This window comes from Scardinius erythrophthalmus (genome assembly GCF_964197995.2).
Source record: "Scardinius erythrophthalmus genome assembly, chromosome: 14".
Classification (NCBI taxonomy): Eukaryota; Metazoa; Chordata; class Actinopteri; order Cypriniformes; family Leuciscidae; genus Scardinius; species Scardinius erythrophthalmus.
Genome location: NC_138234.1, coordinates 33741956 through 33769652, shown reverse-complemented (window position 1 = coordinate 33769652; position 27697 = coordinate 33741956). Strand labels below are relative to the sequence as shown.

Here is a 27697-nt window from a genome sequence, read left to right as displayed (position 1 = left end):
AGCTATGTAATGTTATGGCAAGCTCAACACGCCTTGTAAGCATTGTAAAGCACCGTTCACTTTTGGGTTGCAGAAAACAGATACTTGCTTGATAGTTTCAGTTTCGTTTCTTGTGAATTGAGAGATTATCAGTACAGTATATATTCAGTGGGTAATAACAAGGTAAGATCATTTCTGCAACAGCACTGTAAGCAAGAAGACATGGCATTAAATTTGTGGGAAAGTTCTTTACAGGCGAAGGCGAGCAAGCTTCACGGGGACACATGGCACATTACAATTAATGACTCTATCGAGCCTGACAAACAAGCTCGTGATTGGTTCCAGTACATCTCTGGCTCCTCTGCACAGTAAGAACTCATCTTTATCACAATAGAATATTCCAAACATGTGTGTTTTATATAGGCTTTATGGTGTATAGAGATATTATGAGGAGTCATTTTATTAAAACTCTTCATGATATTGAAAGATATTGAAAGCCTAATGAAGAATCTAGCCCGGATGGATATGTCATGTCATTATTTTGTATTAATAATGCAGTATAAAAATGCACACTCAGACCCTGTTATCAGTTCAAATTACAATTGCACATCCACATCATGTTCTGTCTTACAAACACACACATAGCGAAGTTCACACAGATTGGTAATGATGAGTTAAACATTAATATTTATGTATAGTGCCTTATAAAGGTGTATATAATGTGTTATGATGCATTATATCTTTTCATAAATAACTGTAACCAAAGGTGAAATGATTTATAAATAATAATATGTGCATATCCCTTGTTTCATCTAAAACTGGCTGTTTATTGTGTGTTTTAATGCATTATACTTTCTAAAGTCATATAGTAATATAACTGTGGTGACAATTATTCATGAGACCATACCCGTTAAAAGTCATGATTAATGCATTCAAAATACTTTTAGAATGCATTATACATAAAGGCTTGAAGTAAATTGTTACCAATGTTTTATTTCCATTCTAATGTTATGTAGTTTTTGGTTCTCTGTTCAAAGTTCACTGGTCTATTTTTACATAAACAGTGGTTTGAATCATTGAATCAGAATCAAAAGCATGAATCAAACAGCATGTATATATTATATATACTAATATACTAATATATGTATGTATGTATATATATATGGTTTCACTTTATTTTGATTGTCCCTTTAACACATTCTGTTGCACCTACAAGTCTACTAACTCTCATTAGAGTGTTAGTTAAAGGCACAATATGTGACTTTTTTGCTTTAAAAATAGCAAAAATCACTATATCTATGTTATATATTTTTTTTAGTTGTGTACTTACATTATCTCGACTGTATCCAACAACTTTCAAACCAGGAGAAATTTTAATTGAATTCGAAGACACGGCATGTTTCTTTATTTCCGTTTTGTTGCTGTCAATGGCGTCATATCTGCGTTGTCCCTGGTTTCCGCCATCCATAAACATTATTAGATCGGTCGGCTTGTCGTTGACGACAAGATCCATAATTCTTAGCAAATGTTGCATCATCAAACTACGCCTTTGTTATTGTAAAGAGGTTAGCGACCCCTAGTGGAGAAAAAATTCCATACTGTACGTTTAAGTATTAATAGACTGGTTGGGTTAGGGTTAGATTAAGTTGACATGTAGTTGCAAACTTACTTATAGTCAGTAGAATGTCTGTTGGAGGACCATCACGATAAAGTGTTTGCAGATATTAAGCAGACAGTCTTCTTATACTCCAGTGAAAGTTAGTTGACATATAGTTGCAAAGTTACTTATGGTTTACAGCACGTTCAAAAGGGACCATCAAAATAAAGTGTTGCCGAAAAAAAAACTGATCTATTCTCCATTTCAATACGTAGGTTCGCTTGTTCTCTTTGTAAAAGAAGCTGGCCGTCTAAAAGAGTGCATGTGGTGTTTCACTTCCACCTGGACACAGCAAAGGAACAGGGAACCATTAAACTGCGACGCTTCAAACAGAAGTGCAGGAGGTGCAATGAAGCTCAGATGGAGGATCCGAACTTTTCAGTGGAAAACATTGATGTGCTGATTAAGAGACTGGTTGAAAAGATCCGCTTGAGATGCTACAAAGAAGACCTGGGTGAAAAGAACAGACCCTCAGTGTTCAATGGCAGAGTGAACGGGCCGCACGAAAGCGCTCATTGTGAAGCCTGTCAGTATGGCGCCTGTAGTCAGGCCAGCTGATTTCATTGATCTGCTCAGAACTAATAAATGGTTCATTTTTATTTTTTTTCAGAATAAATTGTTAATTGTTATTGAATAATTGAAATTGAATAATTGTTTCAGAAAATAATGATGATGTATCCAGTGTGGACTAGGGCTTGGGCTTGCATAGACTGGTCAGAGAGTAGGCTAGTCGACTACTTCAACCACAAGTCAGCGCTGTTGGAGCGCGCAATAACCATAACTTCACATCAACGTGAATCAGGGAGCAAACCGTCAGCAAGCTATGAACACGACCAAAGAGAGTGGCAGGAGGCCGATGACAGCGAACAGACTACAGCATGTCCTAATTCTGCAGAGCTAAGCGACCTGGGTCAATGAAAATAACGCGTTGTTCATTATAAACGTGGGATTATGAATTATATTGAGAACGTCGTACATAGAAAACATGCCGTAATGTACCCTGAGTGGAAACAGCCGCATTCATCGTGAAGCGTGCAGCAAGCGATTTGCAAAGATTAATATAAATATTAATATAAAGGTTAATAAAACGTTACACTCACTTCTTCTTCTGGAGGTGCAGCAGGAACACGAATAGTTGGTACCGATCCTTTTTTCAGGAGCAGCTTCTTAGCAAAACCAGCTTTATACTGACCCTCGTTTGTAAAGCAGTCTGATGAGAAATGATTTGAGAGAGGGGGAAACATATAAGAAGATTAAAAAAAAAAAACACTGGATGGATTTTTTTTCATTTTATGATGGTTGTGTACAGGCACTGCCAACACACATTTCAGTACAATCAACTTGCAAAAGTGCATGTACCATTATATGACCCCTTTAAAATACAGTATGTATTATTGTTCATCATCAAAGACATGGATTTTAAGGTCATAATGTTGCTGTCAATGCTACTTTGCCAATGTTAAATACAAAATTAAACTTAATATATTAATGTTTTGACAATACATGTAAGAGACGTATAGTAATTGTTGCAAACATTGGGCTGTCAATAATAAACACTTGTTGACACTAACTATTGTTTTTTTTGGTAAAAAAAAAAAAAAAAAAAATGGTAACATAAAACCACAAGTTCTCAAGTTTTATTTTGACAAGTAACTGATTAGGAGAAATCTGTAGTCATGCAACCCCTAATGTGGACACAAATAAATCTTGAGAAAATAACTCTTGAGGTGAAATTTTATTTTATATAATTCTATATTATATAAAATATTAGTAATATTGTAAGCAATAAACACTGAGCCATTGATATCATAGTATTTGTGATAAAGCCACCAGTTTGCTCATTAGAGTTATGCATTTTTCAATTATTCTTTCTGCAGAGTCACTGAATTATTCACTCACCCGATTTGTTCAAAAAGACAGCTCATTCAGGGCGGAAAAATCATCTATGTGTTGCTGTTGTGGCTTTGTTTGAAACTAAGTAAGCTAAATAGTGTGTTTTAGCATGTAAGTTACTCAATATTAATTGACTGGTCAAGACTTCTGAACATCAGTGTCATGCCATGCATCCCATAGGCCACAAATCATTTAGAACAAATTAGAGAAATATCAGAATCAGAATGTGCTTTATTCGGTAAAGTACTTTAATATGGTTTATAGGAGCTCTAGGTACTTACATACATATATAACACAATAGAACAGAGAGAAAGACTTAAATATGTGGAATAAAAAAAAGTAATATACATATAGATGTTAAGCAGAAGGCATACGTACAGTTTTGCAGTACTGTATATACAACTGTATAAATATGTATTTACATAAGACTTATTATTGCCGAATGCCTGGGTGGGCAATAATAACTCATGTAAATGTACATATTTATATTTATACAGTATTTTCCATTATAAAGGGTTGGTGTGTTCATTATGTTATTTGCCATTTAGTGGAGCCATTTTTTACATTCAAGTACACACCTGTTACTGCAGCAAAATTAAGATGATTTATTCATAACTGTTGAATTTTGTTCTTTATTGATGGACTAATATTCTTTACGAACTCTTAATCTTTACTATTCACTGACTATACAAATTCATTGCCGCCCTTGTAGGCCGATGTAAAAAAGGCGTGCAACCACAGAAACCAAACCACAATATGTTTTTACTGTGATGGTTTTCACAGCACACATGCTGTGCTTTGCATGTTCTTGCTTTTGTATCCTGGGATTATAAAATAAATGAAAATATTGTGGTAAAAGATTCTATGTTGGTTTTAGTTTACCTAAACAAATATTTTTTTGGAGTATATAGTTTTGTCTGATGGTCCATTTTTCAATCCTCGCAGTGATCATGAACTGTGAGGTAAAAGCTTAAATATATTTTATAACATTTTTTCTGTAATCTGCCTTCTCATTCTTCAGCTGATGGCAAGATCACAGGTAAGACAGTCATGAAACAGTAATGCAATAGATGTGAGGTAAAGTTTATAGCATTGTTTAGGGTTGTTGTAGTGATTTACAGGTTTATTGAAGTGTACATTGCAGTGTCTGTTAATACTATCATTACAGGCTGCTGGATTCACAGCCAGTCCTCTACAGTTACAGCTCATTATCTGCTGTCTCATCATGCTGTGTAAGGAGAAAATAGATTTTCAGTACAAATTTCAATACAAAGTTCATAGACTCTATGTAAAACCAACAATCAACAGCTAATAATCTTTTGTGTGTATATATTCAGTATTACTTCAGTCTATTGTCATTTGTATGGAAGTAAAATAATGTCAAATGTTTTTGAAACAAAAAGCCTGTTGAATTGCACTACTTGAAAAAAAAAATAGGCATTGCATTAACCATGCTTGCATTTTAATGCATTGTATTTTTAGGGCTTGTATTTTTATGGGCTGAAATTCAACATGGTTGAATATTTAAGCTGTGAATATTTCAATTAAAAACATTTCAAACACATTTTCATTATTAAAAATTCAATAATCCATATTCACTTTTCATATTTCACTTCCAAAATATTCAAACTGTTTAAAAATACAACCTATAATATTCAACAGGCAATTTTCGGTCCATTTTATTTCGCTTTGCAAAATTCGCTTCCACAAATTCAGTGGTTCAAATTCGACAGTAAATTCAACGGAACTGCAGGAAAAGCAATAGATTACCGAGATACTCTCCATCTGCTGTTAGTCGACCTCACCAGCAGGAGGTGCAAAAGCGCTTGTTGTTGACGAAGACCAGCAACAGTTAGAACAAGTCATTCATTCATAAAACTCATTTACAGCAATGCAAGTGTATTTGTGATTATTATGACGGCGGTTTTATGTTAAATTCAGTGTCTTCACGGTTACTTTCCCTGTGTAGCCTACAAGCATCTTTCTCTACCGTGAACAAGATTATAATGTTATTCCCCGATGCGGATATACAGATCCAATATTACATTTTTGAGGTTGACATATATTTCTCTTGGTTGTTTAGTTGCCTTAACATCTCGGGTTACGTATGTAACCCTCGTTCCCTGAGTAGGGAACGAGACGCTGCATCGATACTCAATACTTTGGGGAATGCCTTCGGCATGAAGCGTCTGAAGTCAACTATGGAACTATTCCAATCTTGATTGGTGCAACGTCACCCGTGACATCGCATGTGACGGTGATCCGGAAGCTACAAAAGGGTCACAGGAACCAGGAAATGTTAGCTTCTAATTGGTCAAAGCAAGTCGTTCTCAGGGGCGTGAAAAGTGTGGCCGAGGGATGCAGCGTCTCGTTCCCTACTCAGGGAACGAGGATTACATACGTAACCCGAGACGTTCCCTTTCGTAAAGGGAACTCCCGCTGCATCGATACTCGATACTTTGGGGAACGAATACCCACGCCGCCACACTGAGAGAAAAAACGCCCTGGTATAAAGCATCTGGTACACTCACGGACGATAGAATGAGTAGAGGGCAGATCCAAACTAGCTTGTCATAAGATTTGGTGCAAGAAGGGGAGGTCTGGAGCCGGAGGCTCGACTGATATCATGGCTGGGAGCCCCAGACAGTAGAAAATATTAGATGAGAGGTGAAGGCAGAAGCGCACCTTGTACTTCAAATATGAGTGGTTTTAGATAACCAACTGTACTCTTAATAAAGGGAATAGCTCCTAACCCTTGATGCATAAACTAGATGGACTGACTCCTCTCAGCCTGAGTCCTAATGTAGGAACCTCAAAGGCTACGACCTTGACCATCCGACACATGCGATGGAGGATGGAATACCTGAAGAATCTTAACATTGCCTAAAAGTACCTCAGTACCGGGCAAAAATAACGTTGAGTGGCTCCCATGCTAGCAAGTAAGAGGGGGCAGCACCACCACTCTTCCAGGGAGTAAGACGAGCAGGAAGCAGACTCAATAGATTCTCCTATATATACTTATATATCTCAAATATATATTTGTATACCTCACCCACAGGACATGATGGGTGCCAGGGATAACCCATCAGCCTGATGCCAATAGGCGGGATGACAGGATTCATCCTCCAATCTACAGGAACATGGAGTTTCAGTGGGAACGTCCTTTCGAGAACACCCTTAGAGGCTTGTGGAGGGCACTGAGGCCGCCACAGAGGCCCTAAGCATGAACAGGAGATCCCGTTAGAGAGCGGGATGGAACACCAGTACTGAAGCCAGTGGGCAGTAATAAACTGGGTTCAATGCCCTCCCTAACTTAATTGTTTAGTTCCTAGTAGAGTGGGGTTCTAGTATGGATGTCCTGACCACCTCGGTGGAAAGGGCAACCTAATTATGGGTGGGACCCCCTCAGGGGCCAGACCCATAGTCTCCATAACTCTGGTCGGGGATGAAATAATATACCATCAGCCTGAGACAGAAGATCTCTCCTAATAGGAATTTTCCATGGAGGACTCTCCAAGAGACTAATAAGGTCCGAAAACCAAATTTGGGCCGGCCAGTACGGAGCTACAAGGAGTAGTCTCACTCCGTACCTCCTGACCCTTTCTAGAACCCCAGGGAGCAGAGCGATCGGGGGAAAAGCGTACAGATGTGACCTTAGCCACATCTGTACCGTGGCATCCAAGCCCAAAGGAGCTGGATGTGAGAGAGAGTACCAGAGCGGGCAATGAGAGTTCTCATGAGAAGCGAACAGGTCAACCTCTGCCCGGCCAAACTCTCTCCATATAAGCTCAACCACTTCAGGGTGGAGCCACCATTCCCCGGGCCTCGGCCCCTGCCTCGACAGGATGTCTGCTCCCATATATTCAACCCCAGGAATATAAATAGATCTGACAGAGAGAAATTTGTCCTGGGACCAAAGAAGAATTTGATGCGCCAGTCTACAAAGAGGGCGAGATCTCAAACCTCCTTGGCGGTTGATATAAGAGACCACCGACATATTGTCTGTCCTAACAAGAACATGATGGCCTCTGAGGTCTACAAGGAAGTAGAAAAGAAAAGTAGAAAAAGAAAGCCCTCCATAACCGCACCCCAGCCCGTGAGGGACGCATCCGTGGTCAGAGTCTTTCTCTCACATGGTGCTCCCAAAACCGGGCCCTGAGACAGGAACCATGGTTTCTTCCATACGACAAGAGAACGAAGGCATCTGCGCGTAACTCTGATCGTACAAAAAGGGTTTCCCAGAGGAGAAAATCCCTTGTTCCTGAGCCACCACTGCAAGGCCCTCATATGGAGCAGACCAAAGGGTACTACCGTGGAAGCTGCAACCATAAGACCCAAAACTCTTCGAAAGTGTTTGACAGTGATAGCCTGGCCTAACCTAATACTCTTCATTGTGTTTAAGATAGTATTTATACAAGCAGGAGACAATTGTGCCCGCATTGTGACTAAGTCCCACTCTACTCCCAGGGACGTAGTCCTCTGAAGAGGAGTTAAGGAACTTTTCTTGACATTGAGTCTCAACCCCACGCACCTCAGATGGCGCAAAACAACATCTCGATGTTGAATTGCTAGTTCTTTTTGACTGAGCCAAAATGAGCCAGTCATCTATAAGATACGGACCCCCTGAAGTCTCAATGGAGCAAGGGCCGTGTCCATACATTTAGTGAAGGTGCGAGGGGATAAGGCTAGGCCGACTGGAAGAGTCCAGAACTGATGCGCTCGGCGAACTCGACAGTGCCGCAACGTCTTCGGGCAGATACTGCGATTTGTGTTCGCTGGAAGCCGATGTGTCCCGAAGCGCCATCGGCGGCGGAATGCAAACATCGATTTCCTAAGGGCTGCATAAGGAGGCGACCCTCCTGTACTCGCTCTCATGGGGGAACGCCCAAAAGGGTCTGCGTGTTACGACAAGACCTCTTAGTTGAAGCCTTCATAGCCCGAGAGACAGTCCTCAGACCTGTCTTTGGTATGGAGAGCTTCGTGCGAGAATGTTTCTTCTGGCCCCAAGCCTTATACGGGGGGGCACGAGAGGAAACCTTCTCAAAATATGAGGAGCTGGCGGCTGTCCCATGAGGCTGCCCCCTGGCAGCAACCCCATGAGACCTGGACTGACAACTGGGGATAGCTGATTGTCGCTCTGCCTCCTGAAGCCTCTCGACAACGGTTCTTGCCGCGTCGCCAAAGAGGCCAGAAGGTGAAAGGGGAGCATCGAGAAGGAAAGCCCTGTCTTTCTTCCCGATCCACAAGCGAATAAGCCATAAATGTCTCTATGAGACGACTAGTGAGGCCATAGAACGGCCAATAGCACGGCCGTCTCTTTAATAATACGGAGAGATAAGTCAGATACTCTACGATATTCAGTAATATAGAGTGAGACCTCCCAGTTATCATCCACCTACTTGAGGAGGTCAGCCAGGTATGCCTGTAATAACCCCATCGTGTGTGGGCATGCACCAGCTCGACCACCGCCATATATGCTTTCCCTAACAAATTCGATGTACGAGATTTGGAGGGAAGTGTCTGAGCTATCAGGGGTGACGCAATGTCGGGGAGAAAATATTTCGCAAAATATTCCTCAACCCGAGCCATCACCTAATAACCATTTTCATTAGATTCCCTAATGGATGAGTAAATATATACATGGGGGAAAATAATTGAGATGAAAATGGATTTTTCCACGATCTTGATACCTCAGTATGGAGATCAGCGAAAAAGGGAAGGCTCTGACACGAAGATTGTGACTGGGTCTGCAGGAAGCGCTCATTCATTTTATTTTTCTTAGTCGCTTCCTGCTTATTATATGGCCATTTAACATTTAATTTAACCACTGCCCTGATTACAACCTCCAGCAACTCCTCACTAACGGGAATATGGGGTGGCGAATCCCCCTATCCACGTGATTCAGTGTTAATAGATAATATCTAACTCCTCGGAGCCAGATAAATCAAACGCTGTGTCTTTAACACGGTCGGAAGAAGCCGCAGCGCGGGCTTCCAAACCGTGCGCAAGACCAGTGGAGCTGGTTAATAAACACTGAGAAAGGGTCGCAACCGTCTCAGTATCATATGCCAGCCCCACGTGCGAATCACATGCATACAAGCGGCGCGCTGCCTCAACAGACGCGGGACCTGATGCACTGGAAACGCGAGCCTGATCTAATTGATCGAACAAGCTCAAACGGGAGCGGAGCTTTTTCATTGAAAACAGTTTGCACAGACAGCGCCCTCGAGCACCGCCCGTGCATGCTCCACTCCCAGACAAACTTCACAAAGCGTGTGTGTGTCATCCTCGCTTAAATAACGTGGGCAAGGGGACGCACACTGCCTGAATAGCTTCTCTTTTTTTTTTTTTTTTTCGCCATAAATAATACTCTTTTCACGGGACAAACAACACCAAATAGAACAGACAAGATGACATAGAGCGCTTGCTGAAGACCAGAAGCTAACATTTCCTGGTTCCTGTGACCCTTTTGTAGCTTCCGTATCACCGTCACATGCGACGTCACGGGTGACGTTGCACCAATCAAGATTGGAATAGTTCCATAGTTGACTTCAGACGCTTCATGCCGAAGGCATTCCCCAAAGAATCGAGTATATGAACGCAGCGCATTAAGTTTTACATTAAGCATCTCAGACTGGGGAATGGGCCAATGGGGGGGTTACGCTTACCCTCACGTATTTATCTGTTGGTCCAGTGAGGTTGGTCAGTGTGGGAGCACCCATCCCCCACTGTTATTAAAAAAAAACTGGCTAGCCTGACGCTTCATTTGACTAAAGATAAATTCGGTTAATAAAAGCTGGTTAATAAACACTGAGAAAGGGTCGCAACCGTCTCAGTATCATATGCCAGCCCCACGTGCGAATCACATGCATACAAGCGGCGCGCTGCCTCAACAGACGCGGGACCTGATGCACTGGAAACGCGAGCCTGATCTAATTGATCGAACAAGCTCAAACGGGAGCGGAGCTTTTTCATTGAAAACAGTTTGCACAGACAGCGCCCTCGAGCACCGCCCGTGCATGCTCCACTCCCAGACAAACTACACAAAGCGTGTGTGTGTCATCCTCGCTTAAATAACGTGGGCAAGGGGACGCACACTGCCTGAATAGCTTCTCTTTTTTTTTTTTTTTTTCGCCATAAATAATACTCTTTTCACGGGACAAACAACACCAAATAGAACAGACAAGATGACATAGAGCGCTTGCTGAAGACCAGAAGCTAACATTTCCTGGTTCCTGTGACCCTTTTGTAGCTTCCGGATCACCGTCACATGCGACGTCACGGGTGACGTTGCACCAATCAAGATTGGAATAGTTCCATAGTTGACTTCAGACGCTTCATGCCGAAGGCATTCCCCAAAGTATCGAGTATCGATGCAGCGGGAGTTCCCTTTACGAAAGGGAACTTTATATTGTGGCGATGTGCTGCATGCAAGCTATTAGGGTTTCCCTCAATACTTAAGGATTCCCCAGCTGGACATATAAAAGGCTTAACGTAGCTTAATGGACTAATTACAGTGATATAAAAGACCAAACTCGCAGGCAAGCAGATTGACTCAGAATAACGCGCAAAGTTTAATGCTGAGCGTTTCCCTAGTGATAGACTGGCATTGACGTTGGACATTTGCACATTTAGGGACCGTCTCTAAAGTGTAGCCTATACTACTTTGGTATACACGTTTCTAACTTCAATAGCATTTGAATAGAACGACTTACAGTCATAAAAACAACTGCAAAGTGTTCATGTAGTGTCAGGCATAATGCGCACCCTTTGGATTTTTGATATTTATTCAAATAAATTAAAGTTTGCTATTGAAGTTAGAAACGTGTTTGCCAATGTTTTATGCAACTTTTAAGACGGTCCCTAAATGCTGCGAATGTCCAATGTCAAGCCAATTTTACATTTATTAGGCTACATTTAGTCATTTATTTAGCAGACGCTTTTATCCAAAGCGATTTACAGTTAAACTAACAATAGGAGGACAACAATATGCAAGTGCTATGACTCTTCCCAGTTTAAGCTAATGCAATACACGTAGGCATAGCCTATATATATATATATATATATATATATATATATATATATATATATATATATATATATATATATATATACTGTAGAGAGAGAGAAAAGAGAAGAGAAAGTGTTAGTATTGATCAAGTGTTGATTTTATGCCAGTATATCACGAAACGCTAAGCATGAAACTTTGCGCGTTACGTTCATATTCTTAGTCCATCTAGCCTATATAGTAGCCTACAGCCTACATCCCCAATAAGGTGCGAGTTTGGTCTTTTATATCACTGTATTAGTCTATAAACTACGTTAAGCGTTTTGTCCCGAAGGAAGGGGAATCCTCGAGTATGAGGTATTGAGGGAAACCGATTATAATCCTGTTCATGTAGAGAAAGCTGATGACATGCTACACAGGGAAAGTAACAATGAAGTTATTGAATGAAACATAAACACAGCTTTTGTGTCTTTATCATCTTTTCCGCATATATACTGACACAGCTCATTTTCATTTTATGAATGAATGTCTTGTTCTAACTGTTGCTGGTCTTCGTCAACAACACGCGCTTTTGCACCACCTGCTGGTTAGGTCGACTAACAGCAGATGAAGAGTATCTCGGTAATCTATTGCTTTTCCTGCAGTTCCGTTGAATTTACTGTCGAATTTGAACCACTGAATTTGTGGAAGCGAATTTTGCAAAGCGAAATAAAATGGACCGAAAATTGCCTGTTGAATATTATAGGTTGTATTTTTAAACAGTTTGAATATTTTGGAGGTGAAATATGAAAGGTGAATATGGATTATTGAATTTTTAATAATGAAAATGTGTTTGAAATGTTTTTAATTGAAATATTCACAGCTTAAATATTCAACCATGTTGAATTTCAGCCCATAAAAATGCAAGCCCTAAAAATACAATGCATTAAAATGCAAGCATGGTTAATGCAATGCCTATTTTTTTTCAAGTAGTGCAATTCAACAGGCTTTTTGTTTCAAAAACATTTGACATTATTTTACTTCCATACATTTGACTCATGACTCTTTTGGGCAACACTTTATTTTACAGTGTTAACACGTGTTACATGTAATTACTGTAGTAATAACTATAAATTATGCATAATTACATGCAACTATCCCTAAACCAACCCTAATCCCAACCCTGATCCTATAGTAAGTACATGTAGTTGCTTAATATTACTCAGCACTTAAATATATAATTACAATGTAACAGTGACACCTTAAAATAAAGTGTAACCCTCTTTTGTTTTATTTGTAATAATAATGTTATGAATATTTTAAATTGTTAAATAATACAAAGCCCCGCACATGACATGCAGACAAAATAATTCATTATATTGATTTAGTAAATCGTGGACACAAATTAAGAATTCGTTCCCACAATTTATTAATTTGTTTCCTCGTTTTAATAAATCATAGCCACGTTGAACTAATTTGTTCCCTAAATTTGACTGAACTAAAACAAGGGAACAAATTATTACAACGTGGCCATGATTTAGTCAATCGAGGGAATTAATTATTATATCGTGCGCACAATTTACTTAAAACGAGGGAACAAGTTACTAAAATGTGCTGACAAAGTGTAACACTAGGTTCCATAGAAGATGAAGACGAGGATTCGATAACATAAGATTTAATAACATTTAGAACAAACAGCCAACAAACGAGACAGAGTGCTATGCACAAACAATAACCAACAACAACTGAATTAAAAGGAGGAATGTAAATACATGGTGGTGATGAGACAATGACAAACATCTGTGATAAATATGTGTCCATGGTGAATGATATTGTGGCGGGAAAACAAAGACAAAGAAACAAACGTGATGAATGACAACATTGGTGGGATGGTGATGGTGGGACGACGAGATCCCTGCGGCGAAGATGGGAGTCATGTCGAGTCACGTCACCTTTACTTATAGCACTTTTTACAATACAGATTGTTTCGAAGCAGCTTTACAAAGATAACAGGAAAATAATGCAACAAAGTTTGTTTCCAGAATAAAATAGCGTCACCGTCCAGCTTAAGTAAGCTCAGTGATGTTTCATTTTTGTTGTAAAAAAGTTATTTAGTTCATGTATATACAGTGGCGTACCGGACACCCCCGCAGCCCCCGCGGTGCGTGGGGGCCCCGCCTCTTTGGAGGGCCCCGCCCAGGCCCTTCTAAAAGGCGTTCACACACCACATAGGATAGAACGTGTTTTTGCTTTGAAAAACTCAAGACGCGGCAAATGAATTTGAGATGAATTTAGAATGCCGTGTCATGCTGGGGAAACGGCACGCAAAGCGTGAAGGTAGTGCAATGATTGAAAAAGTACGTGAAAAACTCTTAATAATGCTAAATAATTTTCTAAAACAGCAATCAGGGAAAATCATTTTTCTCTTACATTTGACTTGTCATTAACACTATAGCCTACAAACACAATGTGTTTGAAGAGTAAATTTTACGCTTAACTGGCTATGATATTAAAAGATCGAACTGCTGAAGAGCCCAGTATATGAACGCAGCGCATTAAGTTTTACATTAAGCATCTCAGACTGGGGAATGGGCCAATGGGGGGGTTACGCTTACCCTCACGTATTTATCTGTTGGTCCAGTGAGGTTGGTCCGTGTGCGAGCACCCATCCCCCACTGTTATTAAAAAAAAAACTGGCTAGCCTGACGCTTCATTTGACTAAAGATTAATTCGCTGAAAATGAAAAGGAAATATTTAAGTGGAGCCCAAAAAAGGCTGATTAAACAAAAGAGCATAGAAAATAGTGCTAAATTTACGAAAATAACGTCGCTATACTTTCCATCACCCATAGGCAGCCCCACGCATCTTGACGTGCTAGGTAAGTGTTACCGTTAGTAGGAGTGTGCCGTTAGCTAAATAGACAAATAAACAGATAAAATCTAAATTGCAGTCTCCTGATCTTTGCCGAGGCATTTATTTATTAATTTATTTTATTTTATTTTATTCTATTTATTTATTTATATTTATCACAAATCGCTAATTTAGCCCTGTAGTTACACCATCGGCCATCAGCGCAGCTAGTAATGATCAGCTCCTGGACTGTCATGCTTCTTTGACCCTGCCCAGCAACAGTGAAACCAACTTAGAATCACTCTCAGAAAACGGCAGCGCTCTCAAACCAGCAAACTGTGAGGCTGAGCCTGAAGTATCACCATGCATCGACCTTCTTCCACCTAGTAGTTCAAAATCAAAACTCACTACTCCCCCACTATCACCAGTCCCAGAATGTAGCAACCCCGGTCCCAGCCAAACTGTCAGTGATAACACCTGCACTTCAGCAGCATCCACTCCAGTACCCTGCTCGCAGTATCCATCAGACAGGGCAAATTACCCAGTCGATATCGCGGATGATGAAATTAAACGATGCATTCTAAGAAATGGCCCGTGCCAGCCCGAGGGACCATTCCCCCGTGATGTAAAGAATAGATGCTTCTCAGCAGAATTTTACTACAGAACATCTAAAAAGGGTAGTAAAATTCCTCGTAGATGGCTTTGTTACTCGCCCAAAATGGATCGAGTTTACTGCGAGCCATGCTGGCTTTTTGGAGAGAGAAAGTCTGCGTGTCATAATCTCTCTTGGACTGTTGGTAAAAAGGACTGGCAGGGGCTTTATCGGAAGATAAAAGAGCATGAGCTTACCCGTTCACACTTGTCTGCATGTGTGATATACGATACATGGAAACGGAACCTTACTGTTGATGCCCAAATGTCATCCGCATACGCGCAAGAGGTCAGTTATTGGACAGAGGTTCTCACTAGAATTGTAGATGTGACACTCACACTTGCATCTTGCAACGCAGCGTTTCGTGGTCATTGGGAGAAAATTGGTAAATCAAACAACAGATTTTTTTTGTCGCTCATTGAACTTATTGTGCGATATGACCCGGTATTGCAAAGGCTGCTTGAAAGGTAAAGCAAGATAAACTATTTGAGTCCTCGCATTCAAAACGAAATCATAACTATGCTCGCTCAAAAGTGAAGCGCCAAATTGTAAACGAAATAAAAGATGCCGACTTTTACTCTGTTATAATGGACACAACACAAGACATCTCCAAAGTAGATCAGCTGAGCCAAGTGTTCAGATACGTCACCATCGTTAAGGATCACAGTGAGACACCGACTGACATAAAAATTAATGAGAGCTTTTTGGGTTTCCTTGCAGTACATGACCAAAGTGCTTTGGGGCTAGAAAAAGAAATAGTAAAGCTTTTAGAGACTGAAGGCATATCTATAAACAGGTGCCGAGGTCAGGGATATGACGGTGCAAGTGCAATGAGTGGAGCATATTCTGGAGTTCAGAAACGCATTCTTGCAAAGGAACCCCAAGCAATTTACATCCACTGCGCCTCCCACAACTTGAATCTGGTTCTTAACGACGCCTGCCAGAATGTGGCAGAGGTGCGTGAATATTATGACACCATACAGAAACTTTATGTCTTCTTTAGTGGGAGCATAAAGAGGTGGGAACTGTTAGAGGGACATCTCTCTGGTTCATCTGGCCAGCGCACTTTGAAGCGACTATGTCCCACGCGTTGGGCATCCAGAAATGACGCAATCGAATCCTTGCGATTTCACTATGTGGATGTTTTACAAGCGCTCAGTAAAATCATTCTTCTCTCCAATAAACCTAATGAGCGCGCAGAAGCTCTAGGTTTGAAAAAAGCAATGGAAAGTTTCGAATTTGTCCTAATGACAGTAATGCAGGGCAAAATTTTGGAGACCGTAAACGTTGCCTCGCGTGCGCTCCAAGACAAAAACATTGACATCATGCTGGCCAGCAAACTCCTAGGGAATGCACTAGACACTCTCACCAAACTAAGAGGGGAGTTTGAGAGCCTACAAGCCACAGCAGAAGCTTTGGCAGAATCATGGGGCATTAGGTCTTCATTTACTCACAAGCGCGCAAGGCGCATTAAGACACACTTTGATGAATTATGTGAAGGCCAGCGTCTGTAAAACGCCAAGGAGTACTTCAGGGTGTCAGTTTTTTGCGCAACGATTGACACATGTACAGGACAACTGCAACGCAGGTTCTGTGGAATGAATGAAGTGGCAACGCGTTTTGGGTTTTTGAACCCTGGTCCGCTGCTGCGCTTCTCTGACAACGACCTGTTTCAAATGTCAAATACTTTAGTGGTTCAGTACACTGACGACCTGTCACCAGACTTTGCCATGCAATTGTTATCGTTCAGAAATGCGCTGAAGCCCGAAATACAGGAGATTGAGTGTGGCTCCATTGCAGATCTTGCGCAGCTGTTGTTTATTAAACACCACTCTATTCTGCCCAGTGTCCCCGATGTTGCTACAGCTCTCAAGTTGTTCCTGACTTTACCTGTAACGGTTGCAACTGCTGAAAGATCGTTCTCGAAGTTGAAATTGATCAAGACATTCCTCCGGAGCACAATGTTACAAGAAAGACTGTCGAGTTTAGCTCTCTTGAGTATTGAAAATGCCCGTGCTCGCAACATTGACATTAAAGATGCAATGAAAGACTTTGCGCACCAAAACGCGCGGAGAGCACAAAGAATTTCTTTAAATGTAAAGTAGTTCTTTAAATGTAGCATATATCGTAAAATGTAGAGTCATTCTTTTTTCTTTTACTGTTCATTTTTTTACTACAGAATTATTTTTTTTCTACAATTACGCATACTTGTGTAGGCCAGCTTAGACTTGTTCTGCACCTTTTATTGAGCCTGTACTGTTAAATAAAATAAGTAGACCGGGGCCATTGTGTGTTATTATTATTAATATTATTATTAGCCTATTGAATGATCCTCATGCTATTGCTAAAATAACAATCAAATTGAGGCAGCGGCACTTTTAATGCCTCCACGTTCAGACTAATTATTTATTCCAGCGGATATTTCTTACTAAAAAGCGATATCAAAACCAGTACGCATATTTGTAATGTTATTCAATAATAACATAAAATGCACCAATGCAATGCTAATTTTCACATTCATTACTGTTAAATCAGTTCTGTAAATGGGGAAGACGGACTCAATAGTATACTGCAGCAGATGCGCCATAAAATTTTAATTCGTGGCATAGCATCACTGCTGGTGGGAGGGGCCCCGTCGCCTTCTTTGCGGGGGGGCCTCAGAGATGTGCGGTACGCCACTGTGTATATATACAGCCACTCTGTATAAAACCACGATGTCATCGTCCAGCTCAGTTCAGTTCTCATATAATGGTGCCAATGCAGGCAGATCAATAATATTGTTGAATATTAAATTAAATGTCCCAAACTAAGCAAGCCAAAAGCCAATGGTGACAAAGGTGAAAAAAATATGAAAAGGAGCAGCCTGATGGCACAAACCCAGAGCTCCCCAGTGCCGACAGCCCACGGCGGAGTCGAGGGAGGGAAGAGCCAAGGTGGTGTAGTGGCTGACGACAGTTTGGGGAGCTGGGGGAGACGAGGCCGATGGATCCACAGGCGCAGACGGAGGACCGCAGGAGCCGTGAGACATCGCTGGTGAAGGAGACCCAGGCGACGTCTCGGCGACGAGCATCACAGATGGAGCCAGAGAATCCGAGGACAGGGGCGACGCTGGTGAGACCGAGGACAGGGGCGTGGCTGGTGAGACCGAGGACAGGGGCGTGTCTGGTGAGACCGAGGACAGGGGCGTGTCTGGTGAGACTGAGGACAGGGGCGTCGCTGGTGAGACTGAGGACAGGGGCGTGGCTGGTGAGACCGAGGACAGGGGCGTGGCTGGTGAGACCGGGGACAGGGGCGTGGCTGGTGAGACCGGGGACAGGGGCGACGCTGGTGAGACCGAGGACAGGGGCGACGCTGGTGAGACCGGGGACAGGGGCGACGCTGGTGAGACCGAGGACAGGGGCGACGCTGGTGAGACCGAGGACAGGGGCGAGGCTGGTGAGACCGAGGACAGGGGCGTGGCTGGTGAGACCGAGGACAGGGGCGTGGCTGGTGAGACCGAGGACAGGGGCGTGGCTGGTGAGACCGAGGACAGGGGCGTGGCTGGTGAGACTGAGGACAGGGGCGTGGCTGGTGAGACCGAGGACAGGGGCGTGGCTGGTGAGACCGGGGACAGGGGCGTGGCTGGTGAGACCGGGGACAGGGGCGACGCTGGTGAGACCGAGGACAGGGGCGAGGCTGGTGAGACCGAGGACAGGGGCGTGGCTGGTGAGACCGAGGACAGGGGCGTGGCTGGTGAGACCGAGGACAGGGGCGTGGCTGGTGAGACCGAGGACAGGGGCGTGGCTGGTGAGACCGAGGACAGGGGCGTGGCTGGTGAGACCGAGGACAGGGGCGTGGCTGGTGAGACCGGGGACAGGGGCGTGGCTGGTGAGACCGGGGACAGGGGCGACGCTGGTGAGACCGGGGACAGGGGCGACGCTGGTGACACCGGGGACAGGGGCGACGCTGGTGAGACTGAGGACAGGGGCGACGCTGGTGAGACCGGGGACAGGGGCGACGCTGGTGAGACCGAGGACAGGGGCGACGCTGGTGAGACCGAGGACAGGGGCGAGGCTGGTGAGACCGAGGACAGGGGCGTGGCTGGTGAGACCGAGGACAGGGGCGTGGCAGGTGAGACCGAGGACAGGGGCGTGGCTGGTGAGACCGAGGACAGGGGCGTGGCTGGTGAGACCGAGGACAGGGGCGTGGCTGGTGAGACCGAGGACAGGGGCGTGGCTGGTGAGACCGGGGACAGGGGCGTGGCTGGTGAGACCGGGGACAGGGGCGACGCTGGTGACACCGGGGACAGGGGCGACGCTGGTGAGACTGAGGACAGGGGCGACGCTGGTGAGACCGGGGACAGGGGCGACGCTGGTGAGACCGAGGACAGGGGCGACGCTGGTGAGACCGAGGACAGGGGCGACGCTGGTGAGACCGAGGACAGGGGCGAGGCTGGTGAGACCGAGGACAGGGGCGTGGCAGGTGAGACCGAGGACAGGGGCGTGGCTGGTGAGACCGAGGACAGGGGCGTGGCTGGTGAGACCGAGGACAGGGGCGTGGCTGGTGAGACCGAGGACAGGGACGTGGCTGGTGAGACCGAGGACTGGATATAACGACAGTGAGTAGGGTAACTTCCACACAGGTCAAAGAAATTAGCATATTACAGACAATTTCGGTCATTTTGCTGTCTTTAAACAGCGATGAATCTTCAAATACCGGATGGGTAAGGGTGGGAGTCGACAGTTCCTCACTGAAGTTTATCAGCCAGTCCTTGGTTCACGTTCACTCACTCAGGGGCTCTACTTCCAGTGCAATGGTGAACTCTGTCCCTTGGTCGTCGGGCTCTGGCTCACTTGCGCGGCGGGTTGTCCCTCAATGTCTGTGGGGGTCTCTCGCGCATTCTCCACGGTCGAAGGTGGTAACTTCGGCTCTGGGTCTGGCTGGGTCCTGGATCGGGGACGGATGCTCTCCAGACACTGGATGATGGCTTCCTTCCAGTTCAGATCAGTGGTGTCTGGGAGGACAACGGGATGGTGAAAGTTCGCCCCGATCCAGAAAAACGACTTCAGGGTCTCGTCGTCGAATTATGGTGACAATTAGTAAGTCGTGGGAACTGATTGGTAATTTGTGGCCACAACATACATGTTTTTTTCCCCTGTATGTCATGTGTGGGGTTCCCTTTAAACAGAACCTGACCATACAACAGACAAGCCTTTTAATATTTAATTTGCAATTTTATTCTTCCAGCTCTACTAATAAAATCCGCAGAGACTATTAACTGCTCCGAACCCACCTCAGATGCTCTCCTAACAGCCCTGAAGAAGAGCATCTTTGACAAAACTGAAATTAGGCCAGTTATTAACTTGAAAACTCCCACAAACGTCAGCGTGGGCTTCACGCTGTATGGAATTTTTGATGTGGTAAGTTCTGAAGATTCCAGCCATTCTCAATAATGACCACTCGAAATCACTATTCATTACATTAGAAACTGTGCTCAACCATTTGCAGCCAAGATGCTAGCAGCGTTGTTGTGACATGAACATTTCCAGCGCTCCAGACACATCTGTACAGGGTCTTTAATTTAATCATTCAGTATATGAAACTATTTTTTTTAATAGGTTAAAAAAACATTTATTTCAGAGTTTGTAGTATTTAAAGATACAACTTCATAGCTTCTTTTAATTAATCTGTTTGATTAATCCTGTTTGAATCTATAAATTATGGACATCTGAGGACTATTTCTCATTTTTCTCAGTTATTTTGCTCCAGATTCAATCATAGGCTCGTTCTTACGTACAAGAGCATGTTCGCACATGTGCACTCTTCAAAAATGGTGATTTAAATCTCTTGACAAACTAAAAGACGTAAATGACATTTGTATGTAATCTAAATAAAATATATAGATTGTACTGAATGTCAGCTTGCTTATTCTGCTCAAGATAAAGGATTTATTGAGTCCACATGTCATGCAAACAAGAAACTTTCTAACAAAAGAAAGTTTGCGATGCTGTTTGCGAATGTTCGTTGGGACGATGTTTTCGGGAAACACAGACTCGTTGAACTATGTTGATAACGACGTAATTTGCGAACATTTGGCTAACGATGCTTTTGGGAAACACATCCCTGTTTATGAATAGCAATTGCTTATTGGTAATCATGAAAAAAAATCTTCTTTTTTTCTCTTTCAGGATGAAAAAGCACAGAAACTTAACACTTTCATCTGGTTTAATTTGGCAAGTTTTATTGGCCTCTTTTAACAAGTCTGGTTTACTATATTAACTTTAAAACAAATCAAAATAAGTATTTTAGCAGATGCTTCTATTCATAACAACTTACAAATAAGAGTAATACAATCAGAAACATGTTAGTTCTGAATTATTATTGTTTTCTTTTTTTTTTATCCAGACTGCATAATACTGATACTTTGTGTTTTGAAGGGGTGGAATATTGAAGGTTTGAGTTGGGATCCTGTTGAGTGTGGAACAGACAGAATCTCACTGCCAAGAAAACAACTGTGGAGGCCTGATGTTGTCATCAATGAATTGTGAGTTCAGAAGTATCTGTATTTCTGAATTCTGTGATCAGCTGACCATTATCCACTTTTAATGAATATATTGCATATAATTCTGCAGTCTATATCACACATCTCATAAAATTATGTCAGCCCTCTAGGTGCTAGATTTTTTGTGGCTTGTGACTTAAGCTTTGAATGGATAATAAACAACATATACTAACATATACCTCTTTTTATTTTGAAGCATTGATGAAAATAAAGTCCCAGACACATATTACCTCTACATCGAAAATACTGGCCAGGTAATTGATGATTTTCCAATTCATGTCATCAGTTCTTGTAACCTGGACATCTACACCTTTCCATTCGATATTCAGAACTGCTCATTCACCTTTAATTCATACCAACACACCAGTAAGTTGGCTTGACTGAGGAGTAAACTATCATTTTTGCAGTAACTACTAACTTTGTGTGACCCCATTAACTCTCATTTGTTTGGTCTTCTCTGCAGTTCTGGATGTTCAGTTGGTCATTGGTAGACCGGTGGAGAAATCATTAGCAATTTCTCTTGGAGTGATGAAAACTAAAGGAGAGTGGGAGCTGGTCGACATGCTTGCTCAAAAACATACCATACCTCCCCAGGAAATGAATATCTCACGGGACACAATTACTTACTATGTATTACAATTCTATCACAATTAAAATCAAATAAAAAACTTAGCTATAAACAAGAAAATAAAGTTAATCAGATCTTATTTGACATTGAAGTGCAATGTAACTATGTCACCTTAAAGTGTAACCTAAATTGGATATCCAAATTAGCCTTAGTTGGTATTTTAGTTGAGTGAATCTGCATTCTAAATTAAATTGGTTAAAGTACTTTTGTCCTTCATTAGATTGTCCTCAGGCGTCGGGCAACGCTATACGTGGTGAACCTCCTGATTCCCAGCTGTTTCCTCATTGCTGTAGATCTATTCAGCTTTCTTCTGCCACCTCAGAATGTGGATCGATCTTCCTTCAAAATGACCCTCATCTTGGGTTACACTGTGTTCCTGCTGCTTATGAACGACCTGCTGCCCGTCACAGGAAACACCTTACCTCTCATAAGTTTGTATAGGAGATTTTTATTGTAGCGTTACACTTTTTCATAACCAGGCATGTGACAAGCTTCTAGAGTCAAGTACTTATTCTGACTGCTCTGTAAGAACAATACTCAAGTTAAGTGACTAAATGTCTTGTCATTCTTCAGAGTCACTGCTGGTTATGACAGTTTTAAAGCACCGTTTTCCTCTCTTGCCAACCGGCATTAATATTGTCAAATTTTAGCTGATTTTTAAGACATTGCATCATCTCTCTTTAATATTCAATCTCTTTCCAGATGCATTTTTCTCTCTCTGCTTGGCACTGATGGTGGCCAGTCTTCTGGAGACAATTATTATCATAAATATTCAGTGTGGCTCCAATAACTATGGACCGTTACCTCGATGGGTCAAGGTGCTTTTCCTCAACTACCTTGCTAAACTTGTTTTTTTAAGCAAGAAACCCAGTGACCAAAACTGCGATCTTGAAGGTGAGTCTTACACTACTTAAGACTATGCAATATTTTCACTCCTATTGGGGTTCTGATTCACCTATTATACTTTGCGATAATGAATCGCTGAATATGTATTATCCTGGATGTGAAAAATGTAATATTGCAACAAAGACTCAAGCTTTCACTAGTTTCACAAAAAATTAGCAGCCTTATCAGCGTTGCCATGAATGATTGAATGCCTCGATTGGCCAATCAGAGAGCTATGTAATGATTATGTTCAACAAGCGTAAATAGTTTCCGGAGTGTCTATTTACACCAAGTGCAAACAGCCCACTTTGTTGGGACAGTAGATGCTATTTACACTAACTCTATCCACCATTGTCTGATTGAGCCACACAAAATTACACAAGAAACCCATCTGAAAACAGGATCAGGGGTCCGGAGAGTAAGGCGACCGACCCGAGTTCGAATTTGCCTTTAAAGGAACACTCCGACTTTTTGGGACTTTAGCTTATTCACAGTATCCCTCAGAGTTAGATAAGTCCATACATACCTTTTTCATTTCTGTGCGTTCTGTAAGTGTTATTTGACGCACCCACCGCTAGCCTAGCTTAGCACAAAGACTGGATGTAAATGGATAATGGTAGCATACTAATCCCAATAAGTGACAAAATAATGTAAACATTTTCCTATTTACATGTTGTGATCTGTATAGTCACAGCGTGTACAAATAACAAGGCTATATGAAACAGAGACCATTTTTAATCGTATAAATACTGGGAACTATATTCTCACTAGGCGTAGGAGCACACACTGCCTAAACATTTATGCTCAAACACCATGTAAAAGTGAATTTTGCTAAATAGTTCCCCTTTAAGGGTAGGTATAGGGGTAGGTGAACGGAGGGCTTTAGGGGCAAGGACAAGTACTGTCCCAATAAGACGCCATCCATTTAGGATTTTAATAAATATAATCGTATACACTGAATATGTTGTTATAATTGCATACTGTTTTATAATGTACAACAGTGCACTTAGGGTGCAAATAGTAAGCTATCTGCCACTATCTGCACTAAGTATAAATAGCATCTAACAACTATTTACACTCAGAGCAAAGAAAATACTGCTATATTCACTTAGCATCTGCCAATAGATTGTAACATTATTATTCTCTTGTACCTGTAGAGCACAAAACTGAGACCGAACGCTGTGATCCTGTAGTTGAAACCCCTCCGAGCAAAGCGGTCCATAACACAACTCCTGCTCTTCAGGAACTGAGGAAGATAAGCCACGAGTTACTATCCATCCGTCAGCAGGTCGATAAACATTTTAAAACTGATGAGAACGCAGAGGAGTGGATACATTTGGGTCAAGTCATTGACCGCTTGCTTTTTGGGATGTATATTATCTTTCTCTCAGTGAGTTTCATCACTATATTTGTCATTTGGCAGTACTGGTACAACAAAAATGCATCTTTGATATAAATAAACCAACTGAAACTAGTAGGAATAAGTGTTGAGTGTACATGATTACTGAACCTGTAACATATTGCCATTTATTATATCGGTAGCACTTTGTTTTACAGTCCTGTTTCCCATGTACATACTGTGTACTTATTTTAAGTACCTAGTACAATAACTGGGAAATAACTATTAACCCTGAACCTACCACTAAACCTAACATTAACCCATGTAGTTACTTCATACCAGTACTTAACTACACTGTATACTGTAAAATAAAGTGCAACCATTAAGTCTAATGGAATGTAATAATGCTGTATGGCTAATAGTGAATATTTTCTGCAAAATTCTGTAATTTCATATGTGTTCTAGTTTTGTTGTTGTTGTTTTTTACACTACAAATGGTCATACATTTGTAGTCCTATTAGGTATAAGGGTTCATGCACATATATACTGAGCTGTTGGAAATTAATGCACATCACAAATGTATTTCTGTAATACCTTTTAGGTTACTGATATCTTATGATATATTATGAGTTAAATAGAATAAAACATGGTTTTGGAATTAAAATACTGTATAATTAAACTGTCGCTGTCAACCCACTACCCTACATATGACAAGGATGGATGGATGTTACCATGTTGTTTCTTCTGAAACGCTCTGTCCATTTTCTTTTTCCCCTCTTGCAAAATAAAAACCTTCTGATATCATATATAAAGAAGTTATCTTTATCTTCTGTTATTACGATGTTAATAGGGAGGATTTTTGGACACTTTAGGAAAGCAAAATGTATGGACACAATTTCTAATTTTTTAATTATTTAACAATTTATACTTTATATAATCATGAACAATAAGATTAGGAACAATAATTACAAATGTACTTATACAAATGTACGGTATTACTGTACATTTCATGTTGACATTATCTGTACTTCTGTTGTCCAGTAGGTGAGGGTGAAAAAATAACTTTCAGTTGCATTTCTGTGATTTGTGCTGTCACAAACTGGATCAGTTGTGACAGCTGCAGTGATATATATTCATGCCTTTGGACAGTTTTCATGCAATTTCAATCAGCCAAGACTGAATGAGATATTAGCAAGCCCAAACCTCATATTAATACTGCTTACCTGTAAAAATCACATTGATAATACAAGTTGTATCACCATTTGTGTGTTTTTATTCTGCTATAGTCCACTATCTCTGTTATTTGACTGGTAAAGCATGCAGTGTTGACCTGTGGAAAGAAACAGATACTGTATGTGCCTGCTAGTTTCAGTTTTGTTTCTTATGACTTATCACTCAACAAGACTTAAAATGGATGACTTCACATTCCAGTTATTTTTGATGATAGATCCCAGATAAATCAAACCTATTTTAAGTGTATTTCTGTCTAGATTGTCAACTCCGTTGTGTTTTTGTATTTTACAGTCACTGATAAGGACAGATACACTGCAGAAAAATTTCCACATTTCATTTCAAATGACTTCAACAATTTTATTAGATAAGTATTTAATGGATAAAATTTGAACTGAAATTTCATATTTATATGTACCTTTATTACACTAATACTTTATAGTTTTAAAAAAAAACGTTATTAGGATTCTGTAAACACTTCTGAAGATGAACATTTCATGTGCTTTGGTAACTACCTCAAAATAATCAGTGTGAATACGTTTATGAATGTAATAGGAAATATGTAATGATCCAGCATGATCTCATTGTTAATACGTAGGTATTAATACGTAACTTTCAAAGACACAAAACATACTTTTTTGTATGTTTGGATAGATTCTGAAACATATAATATGGACGTATCGGCAACATTTAGACATTAAACATCGGCAACATTGTAGCATTATTACATTAATGAATCTTTCATATCATGAATATATCTGTTAATTTCCCTTTTACCATTTTATAGATAAATGTAAGATCCCTTAACCCTACTCCCAAATCTAAACACCCATATTAAAGAGAATATAAAAAGAATAAAATGTATGTGTAGGAAAATTCAAATTTTATTAACAATATATCATTAAAAACATATTCTGAGCCGCTAATCCTACTCCTAGCCCTAAACCTACCCATAACCATTTCTTAAAACTACATACAGTAATGAAGAAAAACATAACAGACAGACAAGTGTCAGGATTCACTGAAATGAAGGACCCAAATGCAGTTAGAAGCGCAATCAAAAAATTTTATTCAGTGACAAATAGATGGCGAGCTGACACATTCTAGATCAGCAATTCAAGGGCACAATGGAAGGAAAGGTCAAAGTCCAGGCAGTGGTCAGATACCAGGCAAGCGGCTGCAATAGTCAGAGACAGGCGAGGGTCATTAATGATGATAGCTCAACCAATCAAACTTAGAAGGATCCAGGGATATAAATAACAATCAAGAGCAAGAGTCCAAAATCCTGATGAACAAGCCACTGGTCAGGGAGCATAGACAGTCCTCAAAGGCATCAAAGGCAATAACTGGGCAGAAAAAAAACACAAAAAAAAAAAAACACAACAAGACCAATAACTGATGAAACAAAACAAGAGACCCATGTAAAGCGTGAACGACAAAACACAATGGCAAAGGAAAAGTGAAAACATAAGGTTTAAATAAGGAGAGAATAGATGAGAAATCAACAAACAGCTGCAAATGCGAGCACAACCGCGCAGATTGCTAAACGTGATCCGGCACGCTCGAACGAAAAGAAAAGAAACAGCTGCGAAACGTGATTAGTTCAGTGGGGCCAGCACGTGCGAACGAAAACAAAAACAAAGACACATGCAGAAGAAAAGAGACAGATCAAACCTGAGCCCTGACAAAATTTATTTGTCAAAAAAATTACCAAAAGTACTTCAAATGATGATGCGTTGCAGTCCTCGACTGAAACTAATCCTGGAGCCGTTCGCAATTTGGTGTTGGGGGAATTTCTCACTTGAACTGAGTTAGTGGGTCCCTAGACATGAAAAATCACAGAGGTGCTCGTCCGCCATAGTGCCAAGAATTACGTAATGGTCAGATCAAATATGGCAGCCATCAGATGATGATGAAAATCCAACTTCTTTGTTTCTGAATGTATATACACATGTAATACCTCCATTTAGACTTATTATGCTATGTGGGATTAATTTTTGATATTGTTGTGACCAGTGGTTAAATTGAGCCGGGGCTCTCCGGGGCTCAGCCCCGA

At 41.4% G+C, this 27697-nt stretch overlaps 2 protein-coding genes across 4 annotated transcripts; both read left to right on the top strand.

The window, feature by feature from the left end:
- The first annotated feature begins 133 nt into the window (after window positions 1-133).
- LOC308701434 (receptor-transporting protein 2-like) lies at window positions 134-3348 on the top strand. The gene is made up of 2 exons (XM_081383727.1): window positions 134-347; window positions 1852-3348. The coding sequence occupies exons 1-2, from the start codon at window positions 202-204 to the stop codon at window positions 2192-2194; spliced, it is 489 nt and encodes a 162-aa protein (XP_081239853.1). The 5' UTR covers window positions 134-201; the 3' UTR covers window positions 2195-3348.
- On the top strand, window positions 2479-25671 carry LOC308701433 (5-hydroxytryptamine receptor 3A-like). Of its 3 annotated transcripts, none has more exons than XM_081383726.1 (10): window positions 2479-2532; window positions 4698-4761; window positions 20245-20417; window positions 21186-21230; window positions 21435-21541; window positions 21756-21925; window positions 22023-22189; window positions 22408-22618; window positions 22890-23081; window positions 24230-25671. In XM_081383726.1, the coding sequence occupies exons 2-10, from the start codon at window positions 4755-4757 to the stop codon at window positions 24526-24528; spliced, it is 1371 nt and encodes a 456-aa protein (XP_081239852.1). In that variant the 5' UTR covers window positions 2479-2532; window positions 4698-4754; the 3' UTR covers window positions 24529-25671. The 3 variants fall into 3 exon arrangements, with proteins under 3 accessions (XP_081239852.1, XP_081239850.1, XP_081239851.1); XM_081383724.1 differs by lacking the exon at window positions 2479-2532 and adding an exon at window positions 3631-4568; XM_081383725.1 differs by lacking the exons at window positions 2479-2532; window positions 4698-4761 and adding exons at window positions 18816-19615; window positions 19696-20096.
- The last annotated feature ends 2026 nt before the right edge of the window (window positions 25672-27697 follow it).